The 26,121-nt window shown below is 32.9% G+C and overlaps 1 protein-coding gene, 1 long non-coding RNA gene and 1 pseudogene across 3 annotated transcripts in view; 1 reads left to right on the top strand and 2 right to left on the bottom strand.

Annotated features, from left to right (window-relative positions):
- Positions 1-2,504: 2,504 nt before the first annotated feature.
- Positions 2,505-26,121, bottom strand: part of DIS3 (DIS3 homolog, exosome endoribonuclease and 3'-5' exoribonuclease) — a 39,038-nt gene continuing 15,421 nt past the window's right edge. The window contains exons 8-21 of one of the 2 annotated variants that reach the window (XM_051983910.1): positions 24,757-24,894; positions 24,058-24,204; positions 22,933-23,049; positions 22,557-22,658; positions 20,261-20,325; positions 20,082-20,166; positions 15,357-15,484; positions 14,357-14,443; positions 11,706-11,862; positions 10,116-10,330; positions 9,698-9,866; positions 8,914-9,072; positions 7,411-7,533; positions 2,505-6,490 (exon numbers count right to left, since the gene is read on the bottom strand). In XM_051983910.1, coding sequence (XP_051839870.1) covers positions 6,407-6,490; positions 7,411-7,533; positions 8,914-9,072; positions 9,698-9,866; positions 10,116-10,330; positions 11,706-11,862; positions 14,357-14,443; positions 15,357-15,484; positions 20,082-20,166; positions 20,261-20,325; positions 22,557-22,658; positions 22,933-23,049; positions 24,058-24,204; positions 24,757-24,894 — 1,776 coding nt within the window. In that variant the 3' untranslated portion in view covers positions 2,505-6,406. The remainder of the gene's footprint in view (positions 6,491-7,410; positions 7,534-8,913; positions 9,073-9,697; positions 9,867-10,115; positions 10,331-11,705; positions 11,863-14,356; positions 14,444-15,356; positions 15,485-20,081; positions 20,167-20,260; positions 20,326-22,556; positions 22,659-22,932; positions 23,050-24,057; positions 24,205-24,756; positions 24,895-26,121) is intronic. The other variant, XM_051983911.1, reaches the window with a different exon arrangement.
- Positions 7,540-11,097, top strand: LOC127553308 (uncharacterized). The gene is made up of 2 exons (XR_007951718.1): positions 7,540-8,672; positions 10,920-11,097. It is a non-coding gene; the product is annotated as an uncharacterized LOC127553308 (long non-coding RNA).
- Positions 16,419-18,410, bottom strand: LOC127553306 (polyadenylate-binding protein 1-like; annotated as a pseudogene).

Genomic DNA, 26,121 nt, shown 5'->3' on the forward strand with positions numbered 1-26,121 from the left:
GTTTAACATTGCTCTTTAAACAGGTAAACATTAAGACTTAATTTATAATAGATGTAAAATTACTTTGACTAAAAACAACTTAGTTTATTTAATATGCAGTCTTTAATCATTAGATTTAGCCAGGCCCTGCTAGGATGAAATTGAGGTGTCCTTATTTGCAATAAATCCAGATATCCCAATTAAAATATGAAAGATTTCAGATCTTATCCTTTCTCTTTCTGTGTCTTACTATCAATTCTAAACCATTGTCTTCATTGCTTATGCTCTGCCACTTTGATCCATACTTTAAATCATGATGCTTTAAGTGTAATACTTCCTTCCACATTAAGTTCTGACAGAGGAAGTTATAAAACTAGGTGGTCTACAGATTCATTTGATTAGTTATCACATTCTTCACAGCATCTGTTCTGAACCTTCTTCTCTTAAGCACTACCATCAGTCCATCTCAGCAGTCTATCAAGTTCATACTTTAAAACTGAGGCCATTCTAGAGCAGGTACTTCCTCATTCTAGACCTCTTATCATTCTTTATTCTCTTCCTTTGCTCTAAAGGTCTTCACTAAGCTGGGTGTCATTTTTCTTCAACTTCTGAATTGGCCTGGCTACTGCTCATCCTAAAAAAATAAGAACCACTTGACTCCACCTTTTAATCAAGATTTCTTCCTACATGTTTTTTCCTGAATTTGGCTAAACTAAATAGGGGGCCAGTTCACTGTCCCTCAGACTTTGTTTTGTGGACCTTTAAATAAAGAAACTTCATAGTCCTGAATGAGGGGGATAATCGTTCTCAGCTGCCGCATCTGGCCCTCAGGCTGTAGTTTGAAGACCCTTGATTAGAGTCTTGCTTTGTATACCCACTTCTCAAAGACTACTGATGATTGTATCTGCATTTCCTGACCTTCATGAGTTTTTGTGAAACTGATGGCTGGGTCACCTTGTATCATTTGGTAATGTCTCAAGGTTTTTCATGGGCTTATTATTAGTAATATACCTACTTTTAATTCCTAATCATGTCTATGTTAACCAAATTTATATACCTAGTTCTCATAATTCTCCTGAATTTCAGTGCTCCATCATTAAATGCATCCTGGATTCCTTTGAATGTCCCACTTAAGTTTTAAATTTAATGTTTTTAAAATAGAATCCATTATCTTTTCCTCTACTTTCTAAATCTCTTTTTCTATTGAGGACATTGGCATTCTCCTAGTGACTCTAGTTCATATCCTTGGAAACAAACTTCTCAAGTTGCCTTACATCCCAGATCAGATGAATTGCCAATATCTATCATATCCATTTCTATTCTTTCCATTTAAAATGTTCACTACCCAAGATCAGGAACTTAACACCTCTTTTCTATATTACAGCAATACTTCCTGATTCGTTTCCCTAAATTCAAATTCTTCTCTGTCCCTTCCTCCCCAATCTATCACACAGTAGGCTAAACTGATATACTAAAGCAAAGATTTGCCAATTATAGTCTGAGGGCCAAGTTTGGCAGACTTCCTGTTCTTGTGTGAGCACAAGAAATGACTGCTTTTTACATTTTAAAATACAATAGAATTTCATGTAAAAATCATTCCTAGCACATGGAACTTAAAAAAGCAGTAGGACCTAGGTCTAGGTCCCATATTTTCTCCACTCAAAAAAGCTTCAGTAGCTGGATACCAGCCCCTGCTCCTTAAGATTATTGAATACAAACTATAAATCCCTTTATAAATTCCATGTAATAGCCAAACTGGGCTTCTTGCTGTTCCCTACATATGACATTTCTTTTGCTATTTCCCAGGCTCTTTCTTGCCTGAAATACCTACTTCCTCACCTATATCTCTTAAAACTTAAAGAGACTCACTGAGTTAATGTATCTTATTTACATAAGGCCCTTCTCAGTCCCTCAGTTATTGGTGCTTTCCCCTCCCCTACTGAAAATAAAATTCACTCCAAATTTTGTATTTATATGCTGTGTGTCATTTCCCAAAATAGAAGATCTCTGAAGAGAAATTTTTTTTTTCCATTTCTCTTTATAGTCCCAGTTCAGCCCATAGCACAGGTAAATGCTAGTACTAAAGTGAATAGAAATATAATAATTATGTTGGTAATTACTATGACATATCAAATAGTAAAATAATTTGTTAGAGCTAAAGGGGACATTAAGAGTTTAGCTAAAGGTCAGTTCCCTCATATACAAAAACTTAATGCATTTTTTTCCACAAACTCCATTTGTTTAGTGGAAGTGACCCAACTTTCAAATGCTATAGCACTGAAGTACAAAACTTTCAGAGATATGCTGGAAAGGCTGTTCAGGGATGGTTAAACATAATTTGCAAAGAGACCCATGTGGGAGTCTCAAACATCACAATTACAGGAATGCTACAAAAGGAAGTAGAAATAATATTTTAAAAAAAAGTCAGAAAAGTAGCTAAATTACATCAAGTATACACAGTTTTGGGGGTATTTATTCAATGATTGGTTTTCCAAATATGTGAAAGGAAAGGAAGATATCGAAGGTAATATAAAAATCTTTGACTTTATTATTACCAAAAAAAGCAATCAGAAAAATACCTATCATACACAAACTTTCCTACTTATACAAAATTTTTGCAAAGTATCTACATACAAATTGAGGGCATTCCTTAATGAGGGGTATAGAAAAGATTACATAGAAGCTTTCACAAAACTGCCCTTAAAGAGTATTAACATATCTATATTAAATATAATTTTATATATACTTTTCTCCCCATTAGAATGTAAGCTCCTTTTGAGTAGAGATGATTTTATTCTGTGTACTTGTATCCCAGATACTTAGTGCAATTTCTGGCATGTAATAGGCACTTAATACTTTATTGAACAAAGGTGTGTCCTGTACACATGAGAAAATAATACAAGAACTCTTGAAAAATATAAAAGTTGTAAATGGTGAGGTCTTCCAGATACTAGTATTTGTCTATGACATCATGCAGATTGTAAAAAAAAATCCACAAAGAGTCAATCATATGAGAAAAGATGCGTGGATGAGGAGTACATATGGTAATTTTAATGCAGTAAAATTAATTAGCAATATCTGTCCAATATATGAATACCACTAACTAACAACAAAGCCCAGAATTCAGCAGAAGAATGGAATGGATTACTTTCAGGAAACCACATTAAATATTACTGTGTGTAAAATACTAAAAGTTGAGAAATTACCCAAAAAGTCCATGGAGAAGCACATATTGTTTTGTCTGATTTTGCATATTTATTCTAAGGGTTTATTGGAGGGAAGAGAATAAACAAATGTTTGATAATTAATACAAAAGAAAATTGCTTAAACTTCTTAGTACCAGAGAGCAAAGTGAAAACAGAATCCACTGGGCACCAACTAAAAGAAATTCCCCAAATGAAAACTAGTAGGAATGTCAAAACTAAAACCTAGAACTTCCAGATTAAAATAAATAAAGAATGGGGGACAAAGAGTTCAAGTACCAAGGAGCCACGGTTGGCAAATTAGCATATCTAAAAAAAAATGTTTGGAGTACTAAAAGAGAGCAAAAGCTATAAAGGCTAGAAGAACCATTTAGTAAAACGGAAAATAATCACATGGATGAGAAAGTGGACATTTAATGAAAAATAAATATTCGTTACTAAAAGGCCAGAGCTGAATATATATTGAACTGGAAAGAACTACATTATGAAGTAGTATTTCTAACAGAAGGGAAGGAAATAGCCTCAGAAGATTAATATCTTCAAGAGTCACTGAGGGAATAAAACAGGGAAGTTTTGTTATATTTTGGTCTTAAAATGAAAGGAGTGCAGAACACACAAGGAAAAAGAAAAAGAAGCTAGACTGGAATCATTTCAAATACAAGACTACAAATATGAAATGGATGAAATTGTAAGCTATATAATTGAACTTTGATCTGAAGTGGACAAATAAGGGTTGAATACATACCAAAAACATTTGGTGCAGGAATTAAACTTTGGAAGCTAAAACATTTAAGTAGAATTGGGAGAAAGAAAAAAAAAATCTGTGACTGGGAACTAAGAGGAATGAAACTATAGTGAATAGAAACAAATTATATAAAATTTAGATCAGCAATATTGAGGACATTCAACATGCTCATTAAAAAGTAGCAAAGATTGAAAGTATAAAAGGATGGAAAAAATGATTAAAAATCATAACTGGGAATGGGGTGAAATCACCTATAAAATAGGATAATAGACTGAAATAGAAAGCAGATTACCCAAAAGACTCAGATAAAGAGATTTAGAGCAAATCTAGTATCTTAAAAGTGAACTCAACAAGCAGGGGCACCAATTATTTATAATTGTGCATAAATAATAAAATATTTGATTAAAAGAGAGAAACAGAAAATACATTATGATAAACAGTAACGATACTTAATACTAGTATTTTCACCAAATGGCGTAGCATCTAATTTTATTAGAGGAAAAGTTAACTTCTAGAATGAAACAGATAAAAAAAATTATAACAGTTGGAGCTCTCAAGTTATCATCTTAAGACTTAGACAAATGTGACCAAAAAATAACCAATTAAGGACCAGAATAGAACTGGTTACGTACATAATAGAAACTTCTGGAAGTTACTGAAGGGAAACAGAAAAAATTATACACATTCTCAGCTGTACATGGAACCTTTACATACCATGACCATTACAGAAAAGCATAAAAACCAAAGGCAGATAAATTAGCACATCCTTTTATCACCAAAATGTACTAAATTTATATTCAATAAAGAAATTGAAGTATTCTCAAAGGAGAAAATTATGATTTGATCTCAAATAGTATAATCATCCAAACTGAACAGAAATTAGTGCTTTCCAATAAAACTAATTCCTATATTTAATGACACCTGATTTGGACTGTGGAAGAAAGGGACCAGAAACTTCTTTTCCCTCCCCTCATCCTGAGCTATATTTACTATCATTCAGGGACACTGAGGAGTTATCTACTCTGTTTCCTGCAATAAACTAAAGAATGGGTATTTAATAGTTAATCAATTATGAAATATAATTCTTATAGCAGAAAGGGAAAAATTACTGTTAATTGAAGAAAAACCTTAATTTTGTTCTAGTTCCAAACCTGACACTAGCTACAACTGTGCATTAGAAGGTACTTTTTGTTGGCATCCCATGTCAAGGAGTCAGTAAATTCTGTCTCCGAGATTAAATTATGGGGTCTTTTTGTTTCTTTCTTTTTTTTTTTTTTTAAAGCAATTGGAATTAAGTGGCTGGCCTAACTACGAAGTGTTAAGAGTCGAGGCCTTCTGACTTCAAGAGCAGTGCTCCATGCACTGCTGTAAGCCACCCCACCCCAAGTTATGAGGTATTTATAAAAGGCAAAAAATAGTTTCCTACTCTCCAGTACTGATGAATAATGATGAATCTCCCTATAAGAAACAGTGCTATAAAAGATCTTTCAAAGCTTCTGTAACTCTCAAATATGAAAACTGAGACCCCAAAGAGCTTGGAATTATGCAGAAATGTCTTAAAATCATTTATAATTGCTATGCAATAGTATCATTCATCTTCCTTTTCCTTAAAGCAGATTTTACTTGGAAGTAATTTAGAATAAGAAGTATGCTGTAGGAAATGATCTCCACCCATTCAAAGAATTTAATTTTTAAAAAGACACCTAAACAGAAGGGACTTTCCATATTACCCGAAATCCTACCAAAGTAAACAAACAAACAATGGTCAAACAAGCAATTCTTTCTGGAAGGTTAAAGAGAAGGCAATCTGCCTTTCCTGCCTTAGGACAGATCAGTATAATCAGATCAGTTCCTATAACAGATGAAGTAGAATATGAACTGGTAATTTTTGGAGAAGGAATATAAACATGAATTCTTTCTAGAATGCCAAAGAGCAAACAAAGGACATTTCAAGGTTGGGGAAGAATAAATTATCATTATTCTTAAGCATTTTGATACTTTGGGCATTTAGAGGATATTCTAGCTTTTATATCCTCTACATCCAGGAAGGTCCTCTTCAAGTTCCTCATTTAAGAAACCAGAAATTATTTATGACAAATGAATCAGCTTTTCAATAAAGAGATGAATACTCCAAAATAAGCTACTAAAGTAATTGGCACTTCTGAAGTAAATTCATTTAAATGATCTTTATCAGGTCCCTGAAGTTGCTGTCTTTTCAATATGTAAGTGATGGGCATTCAATTTAATTTTTCTGCATAAATAATAGTTGTGTTATATCTAGAAAATGAAAAGATGATGAGAAAGACTTGAAGGCAATTGTTTAATAAAAATGCAAATTTTAAAAATGATTAAAATGCACTTTAAAAGAAACAAATTAAATTTGTACCAGATACTTTTAACCATGAAACTTGACAGTGTTCTTCCCCAATGTTACAAAAGGAAATCAATTTTGTAACAGTCCCTTTTCTGTTAGATACAGCTAATTTTCTAGCTTGCTCCTCTTTTTTTCTGGTTCATCAGTGTTTGAGTTCGGAGAATCAATAGGAATGCTTATTCCTGGTATCTAACAATGCAGTGGAAGAAAAAAAATTAAAAAAAAAACATAAGAAACTGGCTGTTATAATCTCTAAAAAAATATTAATTGCCAACAACAAATTACAATGATAAGTTTTGCTCACTGAAATTAAAGAATTATTTCTTGATTTCTGCTAGTGTTGATTCTAAATTTCTAAAAAAGAGTGGTCTAAGAAGATGGGTAAGGGAAGATAGGAGACAATACTTAAATGAACTTTAATTCTTTTAACTTCCCCTATCCTTAACTTCCTGCTACAGTTTTTCTTCTCCCCTCACACCTCCCAGTGTATAATATGTTAATCATTCTTTAGAAAATAACAAAGTGAAAAGCCAGATTTCTTGATTTTCAGCTCTTACCTGAGATCAAACTCTTTACCCTTTCCTCTTCCCCACCCATTTCCCTACAAAATACTTCAAATAACACTGATACATTGTCGGTGGAACTGTGAATACATCCAGCCATTCTGGAGAGCAATTTGGAACCATGCTCAAAGTTATCAAATTGTGCATACCTTTTGATCCAGCAGTGTTACTACTGGGTTTATATCCCAAAGAAATCTTAAAGAAGGGAAAGGGATCTATATGTGCAAAAATGTTTGTGGCAGTCCTCTTTTGTAGTGGCTAGAAACTGGAAACTGAGTGGATGCCCATCAATTTAGTTGGTGTGAAACATACTGAATTTTAAAATCATTGTTGATTAGGATATGACAATGACAGTTGAAAACATTTTCATTTTGAAACTCCTAAATATTAAAATTAAAAGAGGGGAAGGCCTTAAAAGAACTTCTGACCACAAATAAGTTTTTCTTCTTAGACCTTCCATAAAAGTAATACACATATTTCCATAAAAATAGTATACATATGTTATTCTACCACAACAAGAGTACTTATTTTTAAATCTAATCTTACCTGTGGTTCTATCAGAGACATACGAATTTTCTGATGCTGAAGATTGGATGAGTCTAAGGTGATTTTCACTTTAACTTTATCAAAAATATGAAATTCTGTGTCTTCTACCTTTAGTGAGGGCACCTAAATTTTTAAAAAATACATTTTAAACATTATTTTTCATTGCTTTCAGACATCTGAAGGCTCATTCTTATTGCTTATATCTTCTGTTCAATTAAAATATTTCATAATTATAATCAATGAGGTGATCTGGTCAACTCTTACAATGGATGATCTGGTATAACCAAAATATAAAAACATATTATTTTACTTACACAATTTCTTCTCTTTCTATCATGTTTTCTCCTTACTATGCCCATATTTTAATGAAGATTATTACTATGAGCTGCCTAAGGAGCTCAAGATTCAAAAGCTTTTGAATATTTCTCATTGATTTTCTCAAGACTATTTATGAAAGAAGTTAAATTGGCAGTTAATAAAATTAACTGAAATTCATTTAAATCCTCAAAAGGAATTAATGTGATTGAAATGTTACATTGATTACTATTTCCTGCCCTTTAATTTTGTGAGTTTTTTAATTTTGTTTTGTTTTCTTAGGTAACTTGGTTAAGTGACTTGTCCAGAGTGACACAGTGTTGAGTGTCTGAGGCTGGATTTGAATTCAGGTTATCCTGATTTCTGGGCTTATGTTCTACCCAGTTCACCATTTAGCTGATCCCTGCCCTTAAATTTGAGGTTTAATTAAGCAACTTAGACCCAGAAAAACAGGAAAGTATAGCAAAATCAGCTAATTTCCCATAATATTAGAAATAAAGGGGGGAGTGGTTTACTCTGATAGCCTTTGAGGGACCTAGAAAAACAGGAGAGATGAGAGAAAATACATGAGACACTGAAGGCAGGATCAAAGAAAGAGAGGCTACCCAAGGGATGCAAAAAATATCGGTTCTCTTCTTGCCATGGAATTACTGACTTCATGTAAAACTAAACATTTTTCCTTGAAATTTCTTTGTATGTAGGTAATACACAGGATGGCCAAGTAATAGAAGGCCTGCCTTCGGATTCAAGAAGTCCTGAATTAAAGCTCTGACATTTGCTTATAGTGAGATGAGGAAGAAATAAACTAAAAACTGTGACCAACTCTCTCAAACTGTAACCTTTGGAGCACATGATGACCTGCAGGAAACTACTTCACCAAAAACTGGCCTATACCAATTAAATAACAGATCTGGAACCTAGCAGAAGACAGAGTTATAAGAGTAAAAGTGGGTAATTCAGTTAACCTAAGTGGAATATGGTACACCACAGTAACTAACATATTGTCAAAAAGGAAAGAAGTTCTTAATCAGTATTTGCACAATGACAAAGAAGCTGAGCTATTTCAGTCCTCAAATCCATTGGATGAATCATTATTTTTCTGTAAGGTGCAATGCAGAGACAAAGTATGCCAAAAGGAAAAAAAATATATATATATACATATATATACACATATATATAATACAATACCTCCTCATCATAAGCAAGTCTTGGTTTTGATTTGTCTTTTTCCTCAAAAAATACAGTTCCTTCTAAACCATATTTTGGAATTAACACTACAATAGCATTTTTTCTTACAAACAAAATATAGGCTTCTTCGTTCACTATTCCTTTATTTTTGAAGAACAGCTATAAGAAATAAGAAAACTTATTTCAGTTATTATGAAAAAAATTTTTAAACAAGCTATTTGAAATTACTGGTTAGATTTTTGCATGTGATGTTACTATTTTAGTAACAAGTAGCAACTATACATTTGTGATTTTTTTAAAACTATTTCTTACTATTTAAGCAATGGAAGGTTATAGGCTCACAAATAAAAAGCCAGAAAGGACCTTAGAAGTCATAAGAGCATAATACTTTCATTTTAAAGACAGGGAAAATAGGGCACAGAGTACTGACTTGTTTAGACTCTGAGTGAAGTTTTGAACTTGTCTTCCTGACTACAAGTAGTCATCCAGATATCTTATTTCCAGAATATAATGAATAGGGGAAGGGAAAGATTATCATCAGAGGCTAGCTAATTCATTTTCAAATACTTACTGATCTTTCGAATGGTGAAAGTGGGAATTTGTAGAAAATCATAATTATAGTAATCCTTATTTTAATTAGGTAGCATCCTCATAAACTTTTTTTGTTTCTTTTTGATAACATTTTAAGGCCCCTGAATGAATGACTGCATAGTCTTAACGTAGAGAAATAAAATTTCTCTTTCAATCATTATTTATATATTATCATATATAAAATGAAACCAACCTGTGTATGAAATGCGACAGATGCCCGTTGTGCATACTGTGCCATTTTGTGTCGGAAATTGAGATTTTTGCACAAATCTGCTAGCTTGTGTTTATTTGTCAGATCTGGGTAAGTAGAGTCTGCTCCTATAGCTACTGCCAAAAGCCGATGTACGATTATATCTGCATATCTTTAGAAATAGGAAAAAAAATATTTTCACAAATATTGCCTTCCATTCATTTTGTAAAATTGCACATAATCACACTCTAAATTTGAAGCAGTTTTTTAAAAATACTTTTGACCTAGTAAGCAGAAATACTTGCAAAAACAACTAAAAGTACATGCAAGTTTTGTTGTACAGGTTAAAAAAATATTCTATCAAAACTTGATGCATCACTTCTATTTTCTCCTCTTTTAAATTTTATGATTTCAAAAGTACCTTCTGATGGGTGAAGTAAAATGTGTGTATATTGGTGATGCTAAGCCATAATGATGAAAATCATTATCCATTCCAGAACAGAAATAAACTGCTTGCATCATACAGCGAGTGGCTAATATTCTGAAGAGTGTGTTTAGATATGGGAAATTAGGAGACTCCACTTGGTCTAAAGAGTCAGCCAAAGCCTTTGCTGAATCAGTCTTAAAATCCAAATTCTGTAAAAGAAAAAAAAAAGGGGGGGGAAGATATCATTGTTCCATTTTTATTTTTAAATTAGCATTTCAAATATATACTACAACCATTAATGATTTCACAAAAGCCCACTCCAATTTCAGAACAGAAAATATTTTAAGCAATGTTTTAAAAAATTGTTTTAAACTTTGAACATATTTTCCTATAAAAACATTATTATAAATAATGATTAAGTTCTAAGACTAAGGGATGGATATCTTTAACTAGTAATGTAGTTGAACCATCATACTAGCCTAAACTCTGAGATATGAATATAGGAATTAATAGTAGTACTAATAAAAAAAAGTACTAGTACTAAGGAAAATTTTCCCCCTTTATCTTGTCTTCCTCTTCCTTTTGCAAGGCAGAAAATAAGAACAAAGCCTTATAGTGGCAGAAAACTGAAACTAGATAGTCAGGAGAGATTTAAGTGCTTTGTGAACCTGAGTAAGTACAAATGTTAAATGCTCTGCCGATTTTAAAACAAGTCTATTGTCAATTATTATTTCCTGTTTCTAGAAGGCCAATAAGTTCTTAAAAAACCAAGCTGTTGCTTTTTTTTTTTTTTTTTAGGAATACTGGATTTTTATCAGAGATTGATTCTACTCAAACTTTTCACTTTACTGATGAAGAAAGTAGACCCAAGAGATTAAATGACTTTTCTACATTTATTTCTGAGCTGAAATTTTCCCAAAGTGAACAACAGAGTTTTATTCTGCATGTCTAATAAAAGTATATTTGCATTTTCTAAGTTGAAGTTTGAAATTTTGGACAATACTGTTAAGAAGCACTGTTACTACTCAAGTTTAAAGATCCAAAATACAAGGAGACTCTTAGAATTTGCAAAAAAAGAACCAAGTTTGTGTCTTCCTTAACTGAAGGAAGTTCCACAACACTTGCAAATTATCACTCAAGGAGTATGTTCCATTTAAAGTTAATCTCTCAATGCTTAATATAGCTAACTACCTGGCTAATGAATTTCTCATAAATGCTTGATTTAAACCACTTCCTGGGATAGAAAATGGGAAAAAAAGAGAAGAGTGGTTTATATTTGTTTGTTTTTTAACACTTTGGAATTTTATGACATCCTTGGTATTTTGGCCTTAGCATCTTGAAGGAGCCTGTATACAAAATTTGGGAAATGACATAAAAAAACAGACAATGATACCAATAACAAACAAAAAAAAATCTGAAACTACAAGGCAAGCAAACTGGGTACAGATTCAAGAATTAGATTATTTTAAGTCAGAAGCATCCGAATTTTTGGTATATTTAACAGTATGTTAAAACACATAAAATCCTATAAAAGTGAATTTGATGAGAGCCATATTAAAAAATTCAAATGCTGGAAGAATTTACTTTGGATTTAGCCGCCTTCACAAGGACTTCATAATTTGATGGAGGAGGAGCAGGATGTTTTCTAAGCAGGGCATGTTCAGAAAATTCTTCATGGATTTTCTTTGCAACCGAGACATTGGCAAGTAACATAAACTCTTCTACCATGGAATTTGTTTCTCTGTCAAATGAAAAAGAATGTTAGAAAAAGAGAACTCAAAATTTTAAAACACTATAATGGAATATTTAACAAACCACATCAATAATGGAGGATTCAGAAGATCTAGTACTAAGTATTAGATTTCTATTGAGGGATCAGATTTGAATGTGAGATCTGCCATTTCCTACTTGTGTGACCTTAAGTTCCACATCTGTCAAAGTAGGTTCTTGGACATATCTCCAATGTCTTTTTGAGATCTAAATTCATGACCCTACTATATAGCATTAATTAAATGTACATCTGTTTACACATATTTTAAAAATTCAAGTCCTCAGCTTTTTCATCCTCACATCTTTCTCCAATGTTTTTGATCTCATCTAAGATTTTGACAGTTGAGATAATACCACCTCTCTTCTCAGGATCCTGTCCTTCTGCTTTAGGCCTCAGTTTACTCATATGCAAAAGGAAAAGATTGGTCCTTTCCAGATCAAAGTCTATGATCTTTGATACCTGAACAAAATCTTATTTCTTTTCTTTTCCTGACATTATGTCTCCCCCATATACCTAATAGTTTTTCATAATTAAAAATTTCCCTTGATTTCTGCCCTAACCTAGGAAATTGACTAAAAAAGGGAGGTAAAATATGCTAGCGAGGGTGTTTAAAAAAGGACATATTTTCCCACATATCCCCAATGGAGAATCTAATCAATGTGCTGAGAATCTCAAAGTATACTATTCAAGTAATTTAACTACTATTTTTTTTTTAATCACATAATGGAACAATTTCCATTTCTGGGCATGTATACTAAGCTGCTGGTGAGTACAACACCCAGGTAGAAATATTCTCAAAGTTCTTGTTAACAGAACTCTGGAGTTCAGAAAAGAGATTAGTGTTCTGAAATTTATATTTGAAGGTCATCTACAAAGAGATGATGCTGTTGTCTATCCTTTGCTCTCATAGATGACTATGATAACAGGGAAGTGATGCCATGACATGCAAGTGAATTGGAGCTGAGTTCAAGTCCTGTCTTGGACACCAGCTCCTTGACTATGAGAAACTCATTAAATCTCTCTGGGCCTCAGCTACCTCATCTATAAAATAAAGGGGTTGGACCAGGTAGTACTTTTGAGCTCTATAAGAAGGCAAAAATTGAAAACATGGGAAATGGTAACATCTTAAAATGAAAATAATCTAATAAAAGTTAGTATAAATATAGTAATGAATTCTAGAAATTGAATTAGAAATTTAGAATCTAAAAAATGAATTAGAACATTCTTTTTTTTTTTTTTTTTTTTGCTGAGGCAATCGGGGTTAAGTGGCTTGCCCAGGGTCACACAGTTAGGAAGTGTGAAGTGTCTGAGACCAGATTTGAATTCAGAACCTCCTGACTTCAGAACTGGTGCTCTATCCATTGTACCACCTAACTGCACCAGAACATTCTCATTTTTATGCTACTTACTTTTATGGATTACCATATAGCCAAGTAATTTGCCACTTTGGGACCAATATTTCTAATGAATTGATTTACTATATTTAGATATGTTGGTCTTCAGATTTAGGATTTTGAAAAATCTTTCCATCTTAAGCACTAGCCAGAGCTTACATTCCATAGATATAGATTTACAAATATTTAATAAACAACAAATAAACCTTTGAATGACTTTTAAAATATTACTTTTATTTCTGACTTCTTTTTTCTTCCCTCCTCTGAGGCAAACCCATCTTTATAACAAAGAAAAATTAAGATTAAAAAGTAGTTCAGTAAAACCAACCAATACAACTAAATCAGACATTAACATAGTATTCTACACCCATAGTTCCAAAACAGCATAGACAAGAGAAAGATTCCACTGACAAAGGTCTTAAAAGAAATGAAAGCTACTTTATGTATATCTGCTAATAAACCCTCTCTAAAGATTATAGTGCCTCTATAGTCTATATTTGCCTCTAACATATTTCATAATGAGTATGATTTTTATGGAACACAATGGAGAGATTCAAGGTACATTTAAAGAGACATTAACACATGCTCCATGAAATATGTTAGAGGCAAACAAAATGTCCATGAAGTGATGAGAAAAGGAAATGAGCCAAGTTGATCAAGAGATAACAATTTGAGTATTACTCTGTGTTTAACTCCAGTGTTAAAAAGCCCAGACAAAAACTTCTAGGCTCACTGCACTATAATCTTTAGAGAGGGTTTATTAACAGATATACATAAGACCTTGAAAATGGGAAAGTATCTTTAGGATCTGCACAATTAGAATAGTCACACTAATAAGGTTACAAATACACCAACGTATCTTTTAACAGCCAAGGGAAAATAGATCTTACATACACCCCATATGTTATAAGTATACATATATTTACATATAAACATTTATGTATGTGTAGATATGCAAAGAGAATACTAGCAGTGATTATTTTAGCTTTATTTTAGTATTCATTTTTAGTATTTTAGTAAATTCTAAATGTTCAAGTTGAAAATCTAAATCTTATATAAAAACAACATACCTAAGTTCTTTTGTCTGAAGATCTATTGGGTCATGAGTTTCACTATCCACATGAAATCGAACTTCAGGAGAAGAAAGTATCAAAGCCCTATAAGGAAATTAACCAAAAATGATTGGTCAAATGAACCTGTTACAGTCAGAAATCTGAAAATAATTCTGATTAAGAACTGGAGAATGTGTACAACAGAATCTTCTGATGGTCTTAAATAACATACTAGACTCTCTGTAAACTAGCAAGTAGAGACAATAATTTCTATTCTGAGAAATAACTACTACTCTGGGAAGCCTAAATGCATCAAGCACAACAATCAGTGAAATAAGCACTAGTGAAAAGATATATATAATTTTGAAAAGATATATATAATCTAGAAAAGTGATTTTCAAAAAGAAAACATAGCAGAACTTGTCCAAAGAAAAGTAGTTTAAGTAGTTTCTTCTTGCTGGAGTGTTTTTATAATTCTTCACTTTTGTCTTTTTCTCTTAATATTTATTGAATCAGAAAAAAGTTAGAATTGTTGGAGAAAAGTTTTTAGGTGATCCGAGGGTATAGTTTGTTTCTTGTTAATGGATAGAGGCTACTGAAAAAGAATTTTGCTTTTTACAAACCATCTTATATAGCAGTTAATAAAGACTAGAGATAGAGAAATTAAATCGATGATTTCACTAGTGTAAGAAATTGCTGATAAGAAAGGTACTTTTACTAATGCATATCACCAGTGCATTCTCTGTAATTTTTAATGCTCAGAGCAATGAGAGACCAGCTTTTTATCTAATACACCATATTTCCTTCATAATATTTATTATATACACATATACATGTACATCCAACATATATGTATATTATGCATTTAATATGTATATAAAGTTAATTATAGTGCTTATTGCACACTTGAAATATTTGCTACACAAATGACATATTTTTCTATTATACATGATAAACATGGTTTTCTAGCTTAATAATAATATTGAGGTTAGAAGTAGCCAACAAATAAAGAATATACCCTGCATCTATTCTCCGCCTCTTCAGAATTTTTGCTAGTTTATTTAGTCCACGGAGACTGGTGGTAATATCATCATTCATGGTTGCTGAATCAATTCTCATTTGAGCTTCTGCATATGTAAGGGAAGCCTAGAAAAGAAGTTGTGAATTACATTACAATTATGAAAAAGAAAAATTAGAGTTGTACTTTCCAAACTCAGGTAATCTAAAATCCATAATGTCAAATTACTTAAAATCAATAATGAAAAGGAAATATAGAATAAAGATTGCTACTTTTTTAATCCTGCTATTTCTGATCTATAACCAACATTTATCAAACAGACCCTTAATATCTACCTAAAGTCAATATTGTATTGAAATAAAAAGAAATTATTTTATTTCCATATCCTCCACCCCTCCTCCCCCCAAAATGGTTATTTTAGTTTTTCGTTGAAACCTAAGAATGATTGTGAACTAAATCATGAAAGTTTAGAAACTAGCCTAAATAAGGACTATTCTAGCAAACATGATATTCAGTAAATAATTAGAAAAATATAGTAACCTACACAAAATTTAATATCCCAATGGGAAAAAAGATAATCCAAAAATTAAGAAAGTACTCCTTGAAAATTAGAATACAGCAAAGGAATGTTAATGACTTTATAAGTCACCAAGAAATAATAAAACAACAAAATAAAAAGAATAAAAAAAAAGAGACTGTGAAACATCTCATTAAAAAAATGATTTGGGGAACAAATCAAGAAAAGACAATGTAAGAATTGTTGAACTACATGAAAGTTATAATAAAAAAAGAATGTTGATACAATATTATAAAAAATTATTAAGGAAAACTGCAATGAAGTTCTAGAACAAGAAGGTAAAGCAGAAATACAAAAAAATTCATTAATCACCCCCTGAAAGAGACTGCAGAAAAAAAAAAAAAAAAAAACTTACAGGATTATCACAACTAACTTTCAAAGCTCCCAGGTTAAGGAGAAAAAATTACAAGCAATAAGCAAAAAATAATAATAATAATAATAATAACAATAATAATTAAATATTACAAGAGCTATAATAGGGATCACATAAAACATAGCAGCTTCTATGTTGAAGGACAGTAGGTCTTGGAACACTATATTTTCTTTCCTTTTTAAATTTATATTTTGCAATGTTTTTTTTCACAATATTTAAGTTTTTAAATGTTTAGATATTTTTCTTCGGTGAAGCAGAGGTTCCATTTTGTGGTCCCTGACCTTTTTTTTTAAACAGTTGGAATACAGTGGCACTGTTAACTGCTTTCTGGGCAACTTCTTTAGTTTGGTGAGCTTGCAGTATGGCTTCATCAACCTTAGAGCAGAGAGACTCGGGAAATTCAAGCATAAGAAGCTCAGAGTTGTCAATTTCTAGCAACATGCCAATGATTTTACCATCCATGGTAGGGTGCATGGCCTGAATGAGTGAAAACAGCCATTCACCCAATATCTGCTTTTGCTCTTGAGAAGGGGCAGACATGGAAGGAGATAGAATGTCCTGACCCTGCACATGATGAGCAGGCTGCTGCATGGTAACCTATGGTTGTGTATTAAGATGCTGTTGAGTGTTGCGAACACCTGCAGCATACTTATATTGTGGAACTGTGAAGACAGCAGGAGTAGCTGCAACTGAAGGACATGGACCCATTGTCTGAGTTGATGGGTTTACAACACACTGTGTTAACATGACACATGGAACCTGTGAAGAAGCTGGTCTCATTGTACTAAATGGTGGCCTAGGAGTTACTGGGTGGATAGCACTGAGCATATTCTGGAATGGATGAGGTCTGGCACCCTGAACAGTCCAGCAAGGACTTGGTTGAGTTGAACAATTTGGCTAGCAGGATAGCATGCAGCACGGTTCTGAGTCTGAGGAATAGTTGCGATGAAGTAACCTGAAGGAGACTGATAGAAGTTGATTACAGGGTTGGGCACAGCTCTGACATTAACTATTTTCTTCATACACTGGTTTGTGAAGTAAACCTGCTGCTCCTCTTTGCACTGGGCTAAAGCAATGGTTTAGTGGCACTCATTTCTGTGACTGCTTTGGTCGCTTCCTCCAGTAAAAAGAAACATACAAACCCAAACCATCATCATCTTTGCACTAGTGATTGTACCAAATGGTGAGAATTCTTTTCTCAGATACTCATCAATACTACCATCATCAAGATTTTTCACATATAGGTTAACATCCTGGTATCTGGTGATCCTATCCTGCTTCATTTGTTCTAATTTGCACATGAGTTATACCTGTCTTTCCACTTTTTTCTGAGCTTGGCCAAAATAAATTTGTTTTTCATTCAGTTCTTTTCCATTCATCTCATCTACAGCTTTTGTGCATCTTCCTGTCTTTCAAAGCTCACAAAGCCAAAACTTTCAGATTTTCCACTTTGACCAGTCATTACTTTTACACTTAAAGCAGGTCCAAACTTGCCAAAGAACTCCTTAAGTCTTTCATCATCCATGTCCTCACCAAATTTTTGATGTAAACATTGGTGAATTCTTTTGCTCCAGCTCCAAGTTCTGCTTCTCTCTTTCTTTACAGGACTTAAATTGACCAACAAAAACTTTTCGATCTTTAAGAAGCATTCCATTCATTTTTTTCAATTGCTCTTTCAGCAGCTTCCTGTCACTCAAAGTGTACAAATCCATAGCCCTCTAATACATTTTCATCACATACTACCTTACAAGAAAGGATGTTTCCAAAAGCAGAAAATGTATCATACAATGCTTTATCATCAGTGGATTTATCCAAATTTTTGATGAATATATTGCCCACAACACTTTTACATAGTGATGGGTCACATTGAGACCACATGATACACACTGGCTTGACCTTAATGACATCAAAATTCATTGTATCCAATGTCTGTTCAGCATTCGCCAGCTGAAGTTGACATAGGCGTAGCCCAGAAAGAGCAGGTAATCATGTCCCTACAGACCCGGATGAAAAGGATGGGCCCAGCCAGGGTGAACTTCTCATAGAGCATTGCCTTAGTCACATCGGGGCGCAGATCCTCCATATAGAACAAGGCCATAGGGAGCGTTGAGTTTCACCTCGGCACTGCCTCCCAAAGGGCCACAAGCTGCGTACTTTCCATGGGAAGAGGTAAGGGAACATAGGGGACCGGAGTCTGGAGCCAGGGTGTTGGGGGGGAAGGGAGAGAGGGCAAGGGCAAAGGGACAAAAGCCAACCAGAGTTGATGGCCATGGAAGGAGTACAAGCTGCCGCCAGCTACCGGTACTAGTTGCCTGGGGAATGGCTTGTGAGGTGGCTGTGGTCCTGGTGATGGGGAAGGCCTGTCTCTTTGTTCCTTCTAGGAATTGCTGCAGGGCTTTAGGTAGTGGGTTGGTCTCAGCTGTTTCACCAGGTAATTTTATAAAAGAGGAAAAAAAATAAACAGTTCCCAATGAGGGAGACATGGCTTTTTTTTGTTTTTTTGGTTGACTTTTTAAAAGTTTTTTGTATTTTTAAATAATAAATGTATGTTCTGGGCCCGGAGCATAAACTCCGCACTCACAGCACTAACTGCCGGTGAGAAAGGGTTAGAACACTATCATAGAGCAAAAGAGCTGGGGTTGCTTTAACCTATCCAGAAAAGGTAAGTATAATCCTGAATGGGGGAGGAGGGGGAAGGAAGCTTAATGAATAGAAAGACTTGAGTGTTAGAAAAAGAGCAGAACTTAATGGAAAATTTGACTAATAAGAAACATAAGGTAAACATTAAAGACCAATTATAGGGGACTCAATAAGGTTAAACTTTACTTCTTATATGTGAGTATTAAGTACTCTTATCATTATTATTTGGTTAGTTTAAAAGAAAGGCTTGGGCTGAGCTAATGTACAATGGGGTAATTCTAAAAAAATAAAACTGGGTGAAGAGAGATAAAAAAAGAGCAATTATCTCATACAAATGAGTCATGAAAGAAAGCATAAATACAGAAGAATAAAGTGGGGAAGAGGAGAGACTAAAAGTATTACCAAAGGTATAAAAGTCTCCTAGATTTAGAAAGAAGTGAAAGGATAATGGACAGGATAAGGGAAGGACTGCTAGACATATGAATTAAGAATTAGGAGTGGATAAATTATAAAGGAGAAACACTTAAAAATATTGGTAGATTCTGCTTATTTCAAATTTTGCATGAAGTGAGTTCCCTGACTTTCCTGCTGTATCTCATAGTTGGCTGTTTCCCAGACCCAGATTTTAGGCTATGCTAACAATTTGCTATAAAATGGGCAAAACAGACCACTTCAGTCTTAAAATCCCTAATCATATGTAGATAATGTTATTTCTACATCAAAATTCATTCAGCACTCCATAGAAATTTTTCAATGTATTTCTGAACATTACCAAAGGAAAACTAAAATTCCTTTGTCTCAAATTTCCAATCTATAAGGACTTCAACTTCTTTATCCTAATCTTCTATAAAACACTCAATTTTACAGCTTTCAATATAATTTTCAAAAAGCCAAGTGAAAAATTATGACTTGTCATTCCTTGTACACCCTAAAAAGAACACAGGGATAAATTTATGTAGATAATTCAAAGCTCTAGGTTTGGAGTATTTTCTAAAAGAAATACTGGGAAAACTGGTAATGTATTTTCTGTAGTTTATTGACTTAAGACAACTTAGTTTTGTAAAGCAATTTTTTCCAAAGCACTGGTTTGATTTGGTTTTGTTTTTTAAATGCAAAGAAAAACTTTATACTTTACCTTTGAATTAATGGCACTTTTGGTAAATCTTGTTTTTAAAATTTCAGCATTGTGATTCATTTCCCAAATACATGAAAATGCTAGCCTAGGAAAAAGGTCACAAAATATTAGTAAAATTAAAATAGTGCTCAAACATTAAATGTAAATATTAAATCTTATGAAAAAGTATGCACTTATACCTGTCCACATTCGATCTTAAAGAACATAAATTAGAGCTAAGCAATTCTGGAACCATGTCAATTCTCTGTAAAAGACAGAAATAAAACCTTTAAAATTACTTAACAGTATTATGTGAAATTTAATTAATTATTTTCCTGTTAAATACTAAACAGGAATATAAATAAAACTTTTATGAATTAAAGGAAAAATCACTTTTTAAACATGAAATCCTAATGAGACTTCCTCATTTTTAGAACACCAAGGAGAAATTATAGCAGCATTGAATAGTCTTAATGAGACTTCCTCATTTTTAGAAAACCAAGGAGAAATTATAGCGGCATGGAATAGTAGGAAGAAAATTAAATTAGCAAAAGTTCTGGGATTTAGTTCTGACAGACCTTATAAAACTTTACATTTTTTAAACCTTTGAACTAATGGCACTTTTGGTAAACCTGGTTCAATAAACCTTTCAGCAAGTCAGATGTGACCTTATAAAAAAGAAGGCCCAAATAAGTGCCCTTTCATTGTAATTACTAAAATTCTATTAATATAGCATATAATTACATATAGATTTGTTACCTCCTGATTCAAAAGGTCCTTGGAAGTAGGCAATGAAGTCTTTGTACTTGTATTCCCAGAGACGAGTACAGGACTTGAATTTAACAAGTGTTTCATAAATGCTTGCCAATTTCCTCCAAAAATATTGTATATTTCTATGACAACACAGGTTGCTCTAAGCTAACCAAGCAATTAATATTAAAAATGAAATGAACTATCTCTGTTTGCCATTTGAGATACTCAATTGCAAGGAGTACATTATTTTCATGAAATAATCTAGAGAATCCAAGTAGGCCTGTCCAAGTTCACAAAACAAACTGTATGTATCCACTGTTAAGTTATATATTCACTATATTCAAAGTATATTTTTCCTCTATAAGAAATCTCTCAAATAATTTTAGTCAAAAACCCTTTATCTTCATTACATTAAAAAAAAAAAGGTAATCTCAAAGGGCTATCAAACTAGATACCCTTTGATTCAGCAATGTGTCTACTGGGTCTGTAGACTACTGTATCCCAAAAGATACCATAAAAAAGGGAAAAGAACCCACATGTGCAAATATATGGCAGCCCTTTTTGTAGTGGCAAAGAACTGGAAACTGAGTTGATGCCCATCAGTTGGAGAATGGCTTGAATAAGTTATGGTTATGAATGTTGTTATGGGTCAGAACTCTATACTTAAAACAAGGATTCTTATAAGGTGCTAAGTCAGTGGAATTGATTGAGACAATAGTTGTCTAATTTGGCATGGTGCTTAACAGTTCTCTAGTTCAGTACATGTATTTAGTACTTAATATAGTTCTACAAGATTCACACCTATGATAATGTAATTTAAAATAGAATATTTAAGCTAGAACAGACTCAAGAGACAGATTTACTTCATCTCACACCACCATGGTACCTGTCCTCTTGCTCCCCACACTGAGACCAAGCCCCATATGAAGGACCTCCAGAAAGCTAGCTGAAGCCCCAAGCAAGGAGACAAGACTTTGAAAGAGACAATAAGGACTTTGGGACTTTAACATCTGGCTTTTCTCATGATGATTGCTTTGCTGAAATGAAGGCTGGTCCAGAGACCTCCAGAAACCAACAAGAACATTACAGAGTGTTATGAAAAATTATTATTCTATAAGAAATGATCAGCAGGATGATTTCAGAAGATCCGGAGAGACTTACATGAACTGATGCCAAGTGAAGTGAGTGGAACCAAGAGAACATTGTACACAGCAACAACATGATTATATGATAATCAACTCTAATGGACATGGCTCTTTTCAACAAGGAAGTGATTTAGGCCAATTCCAACAGACTTGTGATAAAGAGCCATCTGCATCCAGAAAGAGGACTATAGGGACTGAATGTGGATCACAAAATAGTATTTTCACCTTTTCGTGGTGGTTTGCTTTTTTTCTTTCTCATATTTTTTCCCTTTTTGATCTGATTTTTCTTGTGCAGCATGATAAATGTGGAAATATATATATGGTAGAAATGCCCATATTTAACATATATTGGATTACTTGCTGTTTAGGGGAGGGAGAAAAATTTGGAACACAAGATTTTGCAAGGATGAATGTTGAAAACTGTCTTTGTATGTATTTTGAAACTAAAGCTATTATTAAAAAAAAAAAAAAAAGAAAAGAAAACTGATCAAAATTCCAAAATTTCAGTTTGTATTGTTCTTAGTTGTCTTTGTCTTCCCACACTACTTTTTCACAAAGTAGGCATGTGATAAATATTTGCTGAATGAAAAATACTTACTTTTTCACAAAGATAGACAGTTGTTCCTCTTTTAGCTGACTCTTGATCCAAAGCATTTCCTGGTCGAATAAAGTGGCTAACATCTGCAATGTGAACGCCAACCTCAAAAAGACAAGAATTAATAAAAAAAATGACATAATTCTGCATAATTCATTAACTTTCCTAATGGACATCTAAGGTGGAAGAAGTTCAAAAAAATAAACAGAGACATTACACCTAACATTTTGATCAAATAATACAAATTCATTAGTTTTTCTAGCTGTTTAAACAGCATTTTACACTAGTATTTAACATATGAATTCTACCTGAATTGTTCTACCTGAACATAAGCCATAAACTAACAATTTCAACAAAAAGAACCTTGTAAAATGAATACCTCTAGATTTCCATTTTCAAGTTCTCGACAATGTAAAGCATCATCGATATCTGTACACTTTGGAGGATCCACACTACAAACACAAAGATGTCTCAGGTCTTCTCTATTTTTCATGTCCTATAAGATGGCATAAAAAGAGAAAAAAATTATATTTAACAATAATTCAACAGCTGACAGAGGATCAACATATTTTAACTTATTATGATTAATTTTTTAGTGCTACATTGTGGTCTTAGTGGTCTAACATTTAACCTTGATCCTCAAAGTTATATAGCAAAGTCTGAGTCTGAGACTCTGGCAAACTGGAAGGGCCTTTAGTGGATGGAACTAGTGAAGGTCTCTACTTTTTTTTTCAGTTAGAGAAACTATCTAATACCACCTATTGAGTTAATTAGGAGGAGATTTCAATCTGTATCAGTGCAGGGAGAAACTATATTCATTAAATTTTGCCTTCTTGAAGTCCTGAGATATTATTGTACTTTATTTTTATACACACACACACACACACACACACACACACACACACACACACACACATCCATCCATCTATAATTTTTTTTTTTATTCACACCTCACTGGTAAAGGTAACTCCCTCTAAGTATCTTATAAATACTCCACAAGAGACTTCATGTCATCTATATTTATACAATATAATATTTCATATATTAATGGGTTATTAAAATACATACAAACATATCCATTTTTTGCATCTCAGTTCAAATGTGAATTAAGGTGTAACTATTTTAACATATTTAGATCCTCTATTCACCCTTGAAATTCACCCTTGAATATAAATTTCCCCTGCTTCTTAAGAGTTTAAGTTATGGACAAGTAGAATGTTTTTTTCAGATACTTCAAGTATTTTGGCCAATGCAAAATAGATTAACTGATCAAGAGATAAGATCAAGAGATAAGAATATGAGGAGAAAAATTCGGATTTCTCACTTTGCTTAAAAATTTATATAGATATCCCAATACTATATCTTTAAAAAAAAAAAAAAAAAAAAAGCAAAACTAACACACAGAATTTCTTTTTGAAAGGAACAGAAGACGATATGACAGGAGTTGTGGTGTACTTTCTGGGCTCCCAAAGGCTATGGCTCATTTGGCTTATTTTTCTCTCACCTCTTCAGTGATGCTCCAGGGCATCTTTGGCAGAAAACCAAGAACAGCTTGGGAGAAAGGCTGATGGGGAACATCATGTTCAAGGAGCAAAACTTCGGTTTCAGTCTCTTTATCACCAACAGCACCTAAATTTTTTACAAAATGACCCTAAAAATGATAATTTTTAAGACACATTTTACAATTCTTTCATCACCAGAAACACATTCTCTTATTAAGTTACTGTTATTCAAAAGCTTTTCACAATTTATACACTTTACTATTCCAAAAATAACAAATGGGAAAAGTGAAATCTATGAAAGTATTCATTATGAAACATCATTGACTTGAATCTGCTTATTTCCTATGGCTTTTTGGACTTTAACTGTGTTTCAAAATATCCCAGCTATTTCTGCCAAGAACTTATTCTTTAGAATTTAAATGGTGGTAAGAAGCATTTAAATTCTACAAACTTTATTTTTTTTCATAGGTGACAAAAATCAGCCTTTTCATGAATTCATTTCTCATAGACACAGCCAAACAAGTGATTACAAACAATACTTCAATATAGTTAATTACACTGAAAATAACATCAGAGTTTATTGAACTATATGTAAAAATTAACAAAATGATCAATATGGACAAACTACATTTCAATGCAAATTTCAGATTTTCTTTTAGATACTATAGAAAATAGATTTGTGTCCTCTAAAAATAACTTACATTAGGGTATCTAGAATTCTTGGGCCAACCATCAATAGCAACAATAATTCTCTGTCCTTCTAAGGTTGAAGCTTGTCTTGTTTCTATTCGAATCCGAGGTATTCTCTTGTCAGCAGGTGTAAAGAGATGTCTTCTTGACTACAGACAACATAGAAAATTGTTCTTGGTGGATTTACAAGCTCCTCAAAAAAGTAAAAACCCCACCCTAATTCCATCACACTAATAAAAAAAATCCCTGCATTGAAACTTTTGATTATTTTCCCTCTCACCTCTTCAGGCAACTTTTTCAATAGTATATATTCCCTCTCTTTCACATATCAATATCTCCCGAAATGGTTCTTTTGCCATCTGTTTGTATCTTATTAAAAATTTTTAAAAAGCCTTCCTTGATCTATCTAACAATTCTTACCTTTCTTATTACTTCTTTAGAAAGTTATCTTTACCTACAGCTTCTGTTGTCTTAACTCTTCAAAAACTGGCTTTCAACTCCAAACAATTTACTCAAACTTCAAACAACAAAAAAAACTTAATATGTTATCTCATTTGTTTTTCCTAAGAATACTATGAAACATATGCTGTCATTCCTATTTTACCAATGAGAACATTGAGGTTGAAAGTTTTACTGAATTGCATAAAGTCATACAGCTAGTTAAATCTGAGGCAAGATTTGAACCCTTATCTTCTAGACTCTAAGTTCAGTGCCCTAGCACACTGTCTCATCATCAGTGATCATCAGTGATTTTTTTTATTTTTTTAAGGCTAAAAATATATTTATTGGTATATTTTGTGTTTATATTTCAATCAGACAGAAATCTTGAACATAATTACTAATACACCAGGGATTCTTTCCTTTCATTCCAACAAAGAAAAAAGATTAAGTAAAACCAAAAGTCTTAAGTACTTGGGTTGACAATGTAAGAATGCATTCAGGATCTCTCAGGGAAAGGCAAGATTTCCACAAGGAGAAGATTACTTCATTTCCATGTTCTCTGCATTTATATTAATGTCGTTGTACTTTTCCTGGTTTTATTCACTTCACTTTACTTCAACTTCCCATGTTTTCACTGACTTCCTTATGAATTTATCATTTTGTAGGATGCAAGTAATATTTCATTAGTAATATATCACAATTTGTTTAGTCACTTCTCAAACTATGGATAGGCACTTTGCTTCTAATTTTTTATTTTTGTTTTTTGCTGGCACCAGAAATGCTGCAATGAATGTTTTGGTATCTATGGGTCTGACATTGAGATTTCTGGGTCAAAGGGTATAGATTTTTCAAACACTTTCTTAAAACATAATTCTAAATGCTCTCTGGAAATGGCTCCAGAAGTCATAACTCCATTAACAGTATTTTAGTATATC

Source organism: Antechinus flavipes, chromosome 3, assembly GCF_016432865.1.
Source record: "Antechinus flavipes isolate AdamAnt ecotype Samford, QLD, Australia chromosome 3, AdamAnt_v2, whole genome shotgun sequence".
Taxonomy (NCBI): domain Eukaryota; kingdom Metazoa; phylum Chordata; class Mammalia; order Dasyuromorphia; family Dasyuridae; genus Antechinus; species Antechinus flavipes.